Below are 13,911 nucleotides of genomic sequence, written 5' to 3'. Positions count from 1 at the left end.
AATCCCTCTTCCTCCTGATGAGAATCTCATATAATCTGAACTACTTCACTTTAAAAATGTTCATATGATACCTATGACACATACAAATGCCACATGTCATGCCAAAAAATAAAATGTAGCTGCAATGTTTGTTATGTCTGACAGGTTATTGGAAATACGCCACGAAAAGGACATTTTTATAAACATGAATGTGGCTAAATGTCATCGTCAGATGTTGAGTAACACAATATCCATTGTGTCTTTCAGGAGGAAAGGATGTGTAACCTCAGATAAAACAAGTAATGCTGAAATCATGTTGGTCGGCTCGCTCTGTGCTGACAGCTAATGACCTGCTTCTCTCATCAGTCAAATGGTTGAAATGGAAACCTGCCACCTGATGGTGACAAACTCACTTCCCTAATGTAATTGTCTCTTACGAACTGAGCAGTGGTGGAAGAAGTAGCAATACTTTCATGTCCAAAGGTAGGTAAAACAAGTCCAGTATTTCCCTCTAAAATGTAGTGGAGCTGTAATGTAGTGTAAAATGGAAATACTCTCACATGCATGTGGCAAAAAAAAAAAACTGATCCCCAACCCTGTCACTGCCATCTTCAGTGTGACGGAAACTGAGTAATAAAAAGAAATGTATCAGCTTATCAGAATAATGCATTAGCATTTGCATCTCTCGCGGCCCGCTGTATTATTTCACGCAACCGGAAATCAGCAAAGCCTTCCTCATTTAGCACTCTTACATCAGACAAAGATAGTCACTAGGAGGATCTCAGATAAAGTTTTATCTGGTCCCTTTTCCTAAGATATGCAGTAACCTTGTCCTTCACTTGAGTTAAACCTCAATATCATAATATACCGATCAGCGTGGGAGACTGTTAAGGCTGTGTAGTCACCCCACAGATCACTGGATCTTAGAGTGGTGGGGATGGCTTCCTGATAGATTTGCCATTTGTGTTGCTGGTTCCACAGTAACTTGTGTGTGTGGTTGAAGACCATATGGTGTCCATTTTGTGTTGTGGTAGTGGCAGTTCACTTTTGTTGGATGTCTGTGTGTTGTTGTTAGTAGGGCAGCAACTTTGTAGCTGGTCAGCTAGGTACACTTAATTTCAGTGAATAAATAGTAGTTGTCAACAAACTGTGGGGAACGCCTGTTTATTGGCATTGGCAGAGAAGATTTGGCAAATTTTTCATGGGCGCAACCCACGTACTCAGCTCTGCTGCTCATCCCACAAATGCATGTTCCTTACAAATGTGGCACTATTTAAAAGGGAAATAAACAGGTATGGTATCAGATTTATTGCCGAGAAGCATTGTTACAACATAAATTTCCTTATATTTTGTGCTTAGTTTATTTGTAATAAAAGTGTTAAAGGTGTCTTATGTGGTTATTTTGGGTCAGTGGTGGAGTTTTGTTCCTCCCATAGGGCCGCCCAAGGGTGGGGCGTAACAGAGAAGCAAATGTAACTCTGCAACTTAAACTAAAATAAATACTCAAGTACCACAAAATCATACAGCACTTGTGTAAATGTAGGTTTTTCCAGCTCTAAGAAACATTTAAAAAATAAAAACACCCAAGGAACAAGAATCACATATTTTATTACTGCTATTTACAAAATCTTACAGTCCATTCCATAAATAAAAAAACAGTGTATGACAGAAATAAAAATACCATCCTTTGCAAGAACATATTGTATATTAGGCATTAATGGTTAAAGTGCACAGGTAGACATTGGATCTGCTGTTTCAGATGAAACTCATTTGACATCTCGACCGCAGGCAGCTCATGCAGCAAGTCATATTCGGAGTGATGTGGCGTAAAAGGCTTCTTCGGTGAGAGTGGCATCAGTTGGGACACTTCAGTCTCTGCAAGATTACTGGTGACACGTTTCCCTACGAGAGCCTCTCACAACCTGTCTGCAGCGGCCGTGCCAAAAACTCTCCAAACCTTGAAATTGAAAATTTGGAGGCAAAGTAATTGAGGATTTTACTGCGTGTCTACTGAATGTGCAACCGAACGAAATCCGCTCTCCTCCCGGTGGGCGTCATTTACCCACTCAATGTGCTTTAATAACAACCGGATGGAGTGATTACGTTTCAAATATACATTGTGCATAACAAGGCATCAAGACATTCTGTTGTCCCGCTGAGAGCTGTGTCTCATTCCTTTGTCCAACCTGATTATTTACCCAAGAAAATACATTGCTCAGTAATAAATAAACGATTATATTTCAGTCAAAGCACTTTGTAAACACTGTTTAAGAAAGGTGCTACATAATATTATTAATATTATTACTGGTTCAAAGATTATTGGTTGCTCTAATGCTGAAAATTCAATGAGTGAGCTTAAGACATGTACGAATATTTAAATATTTGTGTTTAAAAGACGTTGGTCCAGTCGACAAGTGGTTAACCCATTAGTTGATTAATTGATAAAGTTTTAGCTACAGTAGATGCAGTTAGGTTAATATCTGTCTTTCCAAAGACTCAGAGGTGTATCTAGGTATGAAGGAAATGGAGATAAATAATATTGAATATTATTAAGAGAAGACAACACTGACTGTAAAATAAATAAATAAATAAATAAATGAAATGCCGGGATCGGCTGCAGCTACTCAGAGAAAACAGATGGCTGGTTAATGTTGGTACAATATTCACTTTGAACATAATTCCAGAGATATGACAAAGAAAATGAGCTGATTAATAAAGACGGTTAGTTTCATTAAATCGCAATGTTTTTACAGCAGGAAGGCAAAAAAAGGAGTAATCTGAAATTGATCTATGCATGTACATTACTTCTCATATCACTCACATGCATTAACAGAAAGTTATAATGTCAACATATGTTCCTATGGCACAAAATGGCCAGCTTATGGTATACCACATAATGTGCTTACATGTGCAAATACAAACAAGGTATGCTTGATAATACAGTAATTTGAAGTGTGTATCAAAACATACGAGGTGACTAGAAGGCACCGGGAACGTATCTGTTGGATTGGAGAAGAGCCATGAACTCCTGTTTCCTTTTTATCTGGCCCATCAGCTTGATGCTCATGACGAGTAGAACCACCTAAGAGAGGGAGCACAGGAGTTACAAGCATGCTGTGCATTCAAATACCCACACTATCATACTATAGTATGTCAGAAAAAGATTTAGTATGTCCCAATACATAGTATGCCAAAAATACCAGGATGTTGGGTAACAGATATAAAAGCAAGAGGGTCAAAGTTCAGGTGCTCAGCAGGTGTTCAATGCTATGAGACATTAGTATGTCATTAGTAGGGCATCTGCGGTACCTAGTAAAAGTAAATATAAAAAGTATGCGATCCTGAACGCACTCGTTGTGGTGTTCAGTGATGGCTGCCACGTGACTTTCTGGTGACCTGGGATCAAATCCGACCACCACAACCCCTTTGTACTATGTCTACATCATGACAGGAAGTATTGATTTGTAGCATGAAAATTCTCTAGCACAGATTACATCAAGGCGATAATTCAATAGTCTTACTGAATTAAAACTGCTACACATTCTGACAAATAAAGGCCTGTCTCAATTAGAGGCCTGATCTGGAAACCAAGCTGGTTATTTTTTACAGAAGTTCTTTGGATGTATAAAACCAGGTTGTTGGCTACCTACTTGAGCTAACGTTAGTTCGCTGCTTAGATCGCACATGCAAATATAAATGTTTAAACTTTTGTCAATATGGACATCGGGCAGATTCTCTACATTTCAGTCATTTAGTTCATTTTACTGAAACCATGAGCAACAGAGAAGACTGGAATTCATTCAGATTTACCAGCATGACAAAAACAAGAGGTGACAGAGAGGACGTGAGGAGGGTCTGGTTTGGGAAAGACCCACAGTCTGTGAAAAATCAGGTTCCTCTGGCTCCTCCTAGTGCTGCTAATGACATCTGAAATAATCTACCTCGTCTGAATGACAATAACCAGTCAGAGCCAGTAGGTGCCTCCAACACAGTGCCAACAGCGTACACGGCAAAGACAAGCTGACAGAGAAAAGCCGATGCCAAAAAGCAAGATAAAGAGAGAGTTAAACGTGCCCGAGATAAAACAAGTGTAAACATAAGAGCGGAAAGAAAGACGGACCTGAAAGAATTCCAAAAAAACAGGAACGGAAGCCTTTGCTTCACGACCCTGGTACTCCAGCAGAGTACCAAGAGGAGGGAGGGAGACCAGGCTGTACGCTCGGCCTGCACCAGGGACCCACAGCCGGCTATCCTCCGTTAACCACGCACCTTTGGGTCCTGGATGCCTAAGTGAGGCAGAACGGAAGGCTCAAAGCCTCTGCAAGACTATGGAGGAGGGCAAGTCAGGTCCCCCCGTCCCTCGAGACACTCCTCAAACAACCAGTAGAGCGTCCCATCAGACTTATACAGGCGTGACACTGTCAGCACAGAGACAAGTCGTCCACCGGCAGCTGCACGCAACTCATGCGAGGCCGGAGGGTCAACAAGGACTGAGAAAGGGGAAGTGCCAACGGTAGGAGACAGGACACTTTTAGAGTCTTAGGGCTCATACACACTGTATAGTGCCAGAAACAGGCTGTGATAAGGTGTAAAAATTTGGAGAGGGCAATGAAAAATGGGAAAAATGGGAAAGTTGGTAAGTATAAATACTGAGCTTGACTGAGTGAGAGAACACATAGGTGAGCGGGGCTGCGCAGTGTGTGCACGAGCAGTGGTTGACAGCTGCGTTAGAGACTCCTCGGCTGAGATTGGTTATTCTCCTATAGGTGTGGTGGATTCTTGAAAATGCCATTAGAAGCACTAGGAGGAGCCAGAGGAACATGATTATTTCTCTCATGTTCAACTGTCAGGGTAAAGTTTATGATGAGTTAATATCCGGGTAAAGTCTTAACGAACATATAAATGTGGAGGAAAAAACCACACATACCCAAAACACTCCACTTCCAAACTGTACAGCCATCGCCAGTGAGAACGCAAGCTTCAGTTCAGAGACATAAATTGGTAGGCAAGGCTGTGAAGAAAAAGTGCAGGTTGATTGTAAATCAGTGTGAGGGGTCACCAGTAACAAATGTCAGGAACCACTGAACAGAAACAGATGTGGAGATCTTTTACCTCTTGATAAACATACTGGTTCTTCGGAGCTCCGAGTGTGGCGCTGCCCCGTAGTCGAATCTAGTGAGGAGCACAAAATCCCATCACATCATATGACAAATACAAGCTTCACTCAATACAGGTGAAAAGTGTACAGCCGCTTCAACAATATTCACCTTGGGGGCCATTTTTAAATGATCTTAAGGGCATAGTCTAAAGTGCATGGCGCGAGTGCATCTAAGGCTCGTCCATCTCCACTTCCGAAGTTAATTTGTTAACTCCCAGATTTCTCGACCCACCCTCCCTTTCCCTTCCTTTCATCCACCATCCTCCCTACCTCATCCCTACCATCATTCCTTCATCCTCTCTTCCCGACACTGAGTCTCCCTCGGCCTGATCTCCAGTGCATCCTCCCAGATCAACCTAACAGAAGACTTCCACCTTCACCCCTACTTAAATCCATTCACCAGTTCCCGACAACTAACACCTCCTTGTTGGTGAATTGCTTGTTCAGCACCTAATCTGGGTGCAACGTAAGGTGCAAGGGGCAAAGGAGTTGTACTTGGTCGCTTTCGGTGTGTTGTGGGTGTAACATGAATTCAACCAATCAGAGTTTTATCTCCCATTCCCTTTAAAAGCCAGGCTGCACCTGGTGCTGCTATTTACACGATGGATTCAGCAAATTGAAGAGGTAAGCAGTTTTCTGCTGAGTAATAGTAATGTCACTGCAGCAGCAAAACTAAAAACTGTAGTTTTAAATTTGACAAAGGAAACAGATCTAAACTTTTAGCTTCTGGAATTATCAATGAAGTTACACTGCTCCTCCTATGCGCACATCTCTCTTAATGTGAAGGGGCATTTAACTATCTGAGCAGTGCGCCCTTGAAATAGCAGGATGATACTGCACCATTGATTTTAGACCAGGGTTTTCTGGTCAATGGCGCAATCACTTTCTGCTGCCTCAAAATAGCAATAAGCTACTCTCCTATGGGTGCAAGTGCAACATAAAAAAGACAGCTGCATCTGTCTGAAACTACCAATGACAGTTGTGTTGCACTGTGTGTCGCTTTGAGCCGTGTGTAAGATAGAGACCAGGGTCCTATACACATCCTATACACATAGTTTTGGCCATCACACCGATCACTTATGATAATGTGTAACCTCCCAAATGTTGTTGCACTATAGACATTTATTAGATCTTGTAGAGCTACTTCAATGTTCAGCTTTAATCCACTGAACAGGTAGTTTAAAGTTGAACTCAAGAGTTCTTGAAAACCTGTTTGCCACGACCAGTATTATTGATATGCACAATAAACTGTGCCGCTCAGCTGAAGCCAGATTACATTCCAGTCTCTTCATCAGTAAAGATATATTTTTAGGTATATTGGATTCTCTTCAGCTCTGCTGCAGCCCTCTGGTCAAAGACATACACAACTTCAAGGTCACTTAAAAAAAACAAAACGTTTTCCCTCATGAGTCTCACTTGACTGACAACATGAGGCTGCGGGGCCAGGATGAGTCATCGTCACTGCTTATATAAAAGGAGATACTCACGCATTTCCCTGGATAGTGACAGTTACAGGAGGCGGGGATGGAAGAGCCCCAGTCTTTGTAGCCTTCAATGAGACCACAGCACTCGAACTGGAGGTGACAAACACACATGTACAGAATTGAAAGGTTACAGATAAACCAGGACAAAATGCATCACAAGATATATCACACAGAAAGCACATAAACATTTCATCCCTCACATCTGAGGGTACAAATCATGACTTTTCAATGTACTGGCTGGATTTGTACGGGGAATGATTCCCCCATGGCAGGGTACGTGACACTTCTTTATCCAACTCTTTTTATTGGGGGTTTCAAAGTTAAACAAAGAGTGGCAGTAGTATAAAAATGAAAGCAGAATTTCTGATACAAAAAATACAGGAAATATTCAACGAGTCAAAAATCAAAAATACTCTAAAGGGTGAGTTGTCATACATGTAAAGAAAAAGACAGATTATTATATATTTCAGAATATAATATTTACAGATAAAATGTATCGTTCCATTTAAAACAATAAAATAAATAAATAATAAAAGATAATAATAAATAAAATAATAAATAAAGAAATAAAATAAGATAAAAAAGGGCGGTGGTCACACCCTCTCAATGAGAATTTAATCCAAATGCAGGTGGTGCATCATATATTTATAAAAGTGAAAGCAGAATTTATAAGAAATATAGAAAATATTCAATTAAATAACAAATAAGTAATTAAAAAAAATAAAATAAAAACTTAGAAATTAGTGCATCTTTCTAAAAGTGGTCTGTAAAGGGTTGCCAGATCTGGTAGAATTTGTTTTCACACCCTCTTAATGAGAATTTAATCTTTTCCAAATGCAGGTGGTGCATCACATCCTTCTCGTGGGCAGAATGGTCAGGGGCCCGTGTTTGCTTTCAATTTAATAATATCAATTTAAGTGCTAGAGATACAAATAATATCATGTTATGTTGGGAGCTGGTGAACACGAGATCAGAACCTTTAATACCAAAGAGTGCGGTCAGAGGTTCAGAATCTACCCAGGTCGACCCAGGACTTCTGAAAGTGACTGAAAAATATTTTGCCAATATGTTGAATATTTGATACACATATTTGAATACATTTACAGAGCTTATTTTTGATAAGTGAAGTCTATGCAATATTTTAAATTGCAAAAGTCAATGCTTAGCACAAACTGAGGAAGAATGAACCAGTAATTGGGCTTTTGTCCATGACTCTTCCCCAAATCATTTGCCCAGGTGAAACCTCTTTAAGATAAGACACACCCACCTGCCCAGCCCCGCCCTACAGACTATATATACTGCTGGTGAGGCCACATTCATGCTTGATTGCCACCTGAGTGCTGTGTGTGATATGTGTGTCTGTGTGTGTGATAGCAAAATCCACCACATGTGTGCATTAGGGCTGACTCCATAGATTTCTTTTCCTTTTATTCTCCTGCATTGTCAGAACTCTGGCAGCTTTCCATCTAACAAGCAAGCAAGTGTGGGGGAGAAAATGCCCCAGAAGCACGCCTAAGCTAGCAGTAGTCTGTGGTGAGCAAAGGACAAGTCGGCTAACAGCACGTTAGTGGCTTGCCTGATAAACCACAAAGGTTTCAGCTGGTTGTATTAGCAAACTAGTACAGCAAATAAACATGCTGTCAAGGATGGCAAGCCAGCAGGGACAGTCTTATGTGGTTTTGCTCCCATTAAAGGAGTGTGTTTTGTGAAGCCATGCTGTGAGGCGAATCTCCTTGTCATAAACTCAGTCAAATCCAGACACAAGGACAAGATACACATATTTTTACATATCTGACTTACACTTTCTCAGGGTATCATTATCTCCCATGTCCATTATCAATATGCACCTTGAGCACCCTTTTTTGTGCACAGATCATTATGAAAATACACCCATAAAAAGAACAAAGACACTGCAGAACCTGCCTGAGAATAATCACATTTTCAAGTTTGCTCGAGTATCAAAGCAGTCCAGTGATTTCTTTCTGTACAGACATGTGTTCACTGCACACAGGGACTGCTGATAGCTAATTCGGCATACCTTTAATGGAGAAACTGGCTGAAAAAATGGGGTTTAAGTTCCAGGCAACAGCTAACTGATGGACTCAATGGAAACACTAATGTGTTAACATGCTCCAATGCAATATGGGAAGTGTAAATGCAAAACTTTGATGACATAATTGGTGTTTCTCAAAGTCAAGGTCCTACAAAGGTTCAGCAAAAGCCATTCCTTGCATTCAGTGAGCACACATTGGAACAGGCTAGCTAGTGCCCAGGTGTGCCTCATTAACCCTCTGAGGACTGAGAGGGTTCCAGTACTGTGATGATTCTGTCACTCTCTGATGTTGTTGAACAATCTGAACAAATATAAGCAGTATTTTCAGAGTCTCGTGAAGGATCCTTGACATTGGAACAATCCTTAGGTGGGACTTGAAATTCAGCAATTTAAGGATCCTTCCTTGACTTTGAGAAACACCTCATATTTGAGATGTATGGACAAATGGGACACACACCATTTATTGGCCCAGTAGACAGAAGTGCCCTTTAAAGTCTTTTTATATATTTATATTTTTCAAGCTCCACTGCACTAAGGAAGAGGAATGTGTTATCTAAAACTTGGCCCAGTTGTGATGACCCCTGGGGTGCCATCTCCTGTGCTCTTATTTACCCGTCTGTGCTCTGTGTTTGCAGGCAGGAGATCGTTAGTGCAACTGGGAACATCTGATGATGATCCAGGTTATTTCAGTCTGTGTGCAGCTGGTCGCCTGCATGTCTCCAGCTGAACCTTCACTTCGCTGCGTCTCTCTGCCCCTCTTTTGTTTGGTTATGTTGCTTTAGTTCTTTGTTTTTGCTTTGATGCACCTTGACAACATTTTTTTTTTATTCACCGAGCACAAGCTCCATTTTGCTGTGGCCATTTGAGCCTGGTCAGGACAAACATCAAGTTAAAAAATACAGCTGCTTACTTCCTGTTGAATACTATACAGCAGGGTCCTGTTGGCTTTGCTGGTTGTACTGAGCGGCATCATGGCGAGCAACTTGGACTCCTCACGCGCCACACGTTTCTGAGGAGGGAGAAATCACATTGAACACTCATTCTGTAGTTAAAGAGCTGCTTTTGATACTTTAAGATAACAAAGTTGTAAAAGCAAGGCATTCAGGTACTTTACCTCATAAACATCTTGGTAACTTAGTGCCGTTCTAACGATTATCGTTTGACTGGCTGCCGCCATCCCAGTTGCATACTGCGAACACACATAAACCATCAGAGAAACATCATTTGCAGAAAACACTTGTATAAATACTGTCCTACACAGATGAAAAGAAAGCAGGTGTGTTTTTTTTACCAGAATCAAACACCATCTCTTTCCTTTACAGGCTCCAACCACGCCGAGCACTGAGAGCAGCAGGCAGCTGATCTCCACCACGTACATTATCACTACAGAAACAGTGGACACCAGCTGTGGAGACAAATAACAATGGCCTTAAAGGGGTTCATTGACTGGCAAATGCCCTGTTGTTTTATGTAACAAAATAATCTAAAACAGTGATACTGAAACTGCGGCCCACGCCGGGCCAAATCTGGCCCCCGGTAGGGTGCTAGACGGCCCCCCAACCATTTTCTAATTCACAATGAAGATAAATTGAATCACTGAGATTTTTTTACCACTTAAAGTACTTAAAAAGCAACAAAATGGAGCTTGTTGATCAAAGAAATGCCCCACAAACACCCAAAAAGAGGTCCAGGCTAAGCCCTGATTGTTCTCAAATCCTAGAAACACCCTTGGGGGCAGTGACCTGTGCAGGGCTGCTGCAAGTGGCCCCTGGCCTCCTGTCATTTTGTAAAAGTGGGCCCCAGGCAAAGCAAGTTGAGTATCTCTGATTTAGAATCAAAGAATCTGCAGAAGATGTTTAATTCGTGTATTTCTAACATAGCATGGCTACAAATGAGGTCAAAGGTCAGAGCTACAGTATGGCACAGGGCCTAAAGACAATGGACACTTCAGCTGGCAGATGCTTGCCAACATTAGCTCAGGTCTTGCAGAGAAAAGACAATATAAAAAGTGCTGCTGTGGTGCGTTCAGGCACTATTGATGTAGGACCAAGTAAACTCATGCATTAATAATCCCCCCAATGATCCTTGGATGTCCCAGCAACTCTTTTCCTCCTTTTAAAGCCCGACAAAAAGAGGGTTATGTCCGCCTCCGATAAAAAATATTATCTGCTCAGGGTATTATTTTCATCCGCTAAGAAGTCGGTCTTACTTTGCCAGTTTGTAGGAGGTCTCTGTGCCAAGCGACTGTCATCGTCAACATGAAGAAGCACAGTGCCTTTGGAGAAAGGAAACACAAAACTTTTGTTAAGAAGACATGAAAAGTGTCGAAGGCTAAACAGAAATTTTAGTTTTACAATGCCAGTGTCTCTTAAAGTTTCTTTACGCTTCTGCGTATACTCGAAGCAACATGTACGCAGTTGCTCCGCAGTTGCTGTGTGCCTATCATAGTTCTGCGTCCTGTTGGTCTACATCGCTATGCAATTCCCTGCCAAAGCACTTGGGGGCGTGGTGTTCTTTTATATACCTACCTAGACTCTGTGACGTCTATGGTCGTTGCTCGTTCATTGTTTATCTTCTGACTTTGCTCTAGTCACAGTGAAGATGGCGACCGAGAGAGAAAGACTGTTGCTGGAGCTCGAAATGATCGACACCGAACAACAAATGCTCTTTTTACAAATGTTACGACAACGACGAAGAGAGAGGCGACTGCGCCGATGGTCTGTATGCCCACTGAATGGCTCGAGGCGGTGTTGTGGTACTGCAGCAGGAAGTGAAACCTTGCGAAATGCTGGAAATTATGTAGTTTGAAGGACCAATCATAGCTCTTGCGGTCTGTGTTGGGTCGGCATTGCCTCCACGTGTGGTTACAATTTTTTTGGGAGGTGCACGTCGCGTCTCTGCATCAGATGGGCAGAAGCATAAACCTTGCTTTACTTTGTATCCAATCCATACATGTTATTTTGTCAGCCACTGGAGGAGTATCACGTCAAGTTAATTTAACTGCTAATGGAAGACAGTAGCACAGCTATCCAGGATTAGCCTACAGCTAAGATAATACCCAGAGCCGGCCCTTAAGCAAAAGACCATTTCACAATGTTTGCTTACAATAATTTGCGGGTAGAAAACCCCCACATCAGGTACATAAAATGAAACGTGAAAATTTCATGCCATTTTTGCCAACAAATAGTGAGAAAACACTAAGATCAGAGACGAGCGAAATGGACGATTCAGGTAGGCCAAGCAAGTCATTATCTCTCCCATTGCTTGCTAGCCTGTAGCCATAGATGGCTTCCATTTAGGGATGCAGGGTATTGGATTTTTTGCCGATATCCAATATGCTGATATATTACAACTTATTTAGCTGATGACCAATACCAATACCAATATATCCACTTTTTTCCCCACTTAATTTTGTGGTACCTGTACCGTTTGGACATCCAATGGAAGCAGTGGTCAGACATGTGCTGTGAAACGAGCTGGAACACTTTGGTTTCTCACTGCTCCATCCAGCTCCCGGGCGAAAAGTAAACAGCCAAGATGGCAGCTGCCGAAGAACCACGTCCATTCAATTTAGCTTTGGAAGAAACACTAAGCCAACTACACTTATCTTTTTCCTTCAGAAAGGAACAGAAGACTGCCCTAGAAGCCTTCGTTTCCAGGAAGGACGTTTTTGCCGGGTTAGGGTTTAAAAAAAAAACAAGTTTCCTAGGATAAGGTGATTAAAAAAAAATACTGTATTTACTGTAGTAGTCTAGTCTCATTTTATTCCTTACAATGTGAGGGAGGGGGGCGAACCACATCCTGCTCCTGGCCCCAAAAAGTCTAGGGCCGGCACTGATAATACCTTTGCAGGACGGTGATATCATAGCCAAATGGAGACCTACAATGCACACAACTCTAACACACAAACACATTGTAACCAGCAACACTATGAGGACATTACAGATAGTCTCTAGGGGGAGAGGTCTGTGTATGGAGGGATAACAGAGCAGGGTTATCTTTGTAAATGCAAATGATCAGGATGGCTTCTTTTCTGACATAGCTACCAGTCATTTTTTTGTCCTCAACACAACCTTAAAACATTATAGTGCATAGAATGCACCGCAGGCATTACCACATAGTAGCCTACATTCATAAATCTGATAGAGGGGACTGCTGCAGATGTGAGGACAGACACACAGCAAAAGCATGGTGCTATTTGGGTTATTTATAGGCACACGGATGATTTGGATCAAAAATAACTGCAAGCAAATCCAATCCTTTAATCAGAGAACCAGCCCATACAGATGAATCACACAGGCCTCTTACATTGCATAGAGAAGCGGTGAGATGTACCTACCATATGCACAGCGTTTGCAAAAATAAACGGCCTCTTCAGGCTCGTTTTATCCGCCACCACGACCACTGCGCTCCGCTGCATGCTGCTGCGTCTCTCCCTGCCTCCACAACCAGCTTTTACATGCAGAAAATATCACAGCTGTGGACCTTTGGCAATAACTGTAAGGGCATCTACAGCGTCTATCTATGCGCACAGGACGTCACTGTGATGTGCTGGGTGAGGGGTCTGCGCCGCTTTCAAGTGCAATCGGAAATATGGGAATCGAGGTGGATTAGCGCACAGGGGTGAGGTTCAGCCTGGATTCATTCATGAGTGAGAGGTGAAATGCAACCTCAGAAAAATCAGTTACTTCTATTTGGATATCTAGAATTATATTTATACTGTTAAGTAATGGATTACACTGTTTCAAATGACGTTTCATGTCCAATTTAAACATGTTATTCTGCACATCATCCTTTGTCCTTATGTGTATATATTTGGTTTTGTACCTAGTGGCGCCCTGAAAAGGGGGACATGGCCCCCCTGAAACAGCTGCCCCCCGGTGAAAAATAATTGGACGCCAATACTGTCTTTAAGAGGCTGTGGTGTGCTATGTTATGTAAGCGAAACCAGACAACTCAAGGCAGTTATTGGTACCAACCGTGTCGTAAGTGCTTGATGTGAAGGGTGCTAAAGAACGCTCTAAAGTGACATAGCCATTTTCAAAGGGTCCCTTGAACTCTCACCTCCAGATATCTGAATGTAAATAGGTCCCATGGAGGACCACAACATATACACTGCTATAAACCATTGCAAAAAAAATGTTGTTATGATCGGCTACAACAAGATGTAAAAACAATACTATACAATAGTACTTCATGTGGAGTTATCAAGAAAGTGGGGGTTTAGAGTCTAGCTT

The 13,911-nt window shown here is 41.8% G+C and overlaps 1 protein-coding gene across 1 annotated transcript; it reads right to left on the bottom strand.

Annotated features, from left to right (window-relative positions):
- Positions 1–1,583: 1,583 nt before the first annotated feature.
- On the bottom strand, positions 1,584–13,216 carry LOC126384949 (tetraspanin-8-like). The gene is made up of 9 exons (XM_050036412.1): positions 13,014–13,216; positions 10,884–10,949; positions 9,966–10,079; positions 9,789–9,863; positions 9,585–9,683; positions 6,625–6,711; positions 5,092–5,151; positions 4,907–4,990; positions 1,584–3,061 (listed from the first exon to the last, which is right to left on the bottom strand). Exons 1-9 carry the CDS (start codon positions 13,092–13,094, stop codon positions 2,957–2,959), a joined length of 771 nt encoding a protein of 256 aa, XP_049892369.1. The 5' UTR covers positions 13,095–13,216; the 3' UTR covers positions 1,584–2,956.
- Between the last annotated feature and the right edge of the window lie 695 nt (positions 13,217–13,911).

This window comes from Epinephelus moara, chromosome 23, assembly GCF_006386435.1.
Source record: "Epinephelus moara isolate mb chromosome 23, YSFRI_EMoa_1.0, whole genome shotgun sequence".
NCBI lineage: Eukaryota > Metazoa > Chordata > Actinopteri > Perciformes > Serranidae > Epinephelus > Epinephelus moara.
The sequence above is the reverse complement of the archived record's forward strand: the minus strand, read 5'-3'. Positions and strand labels throughout refer to the sequence as shown.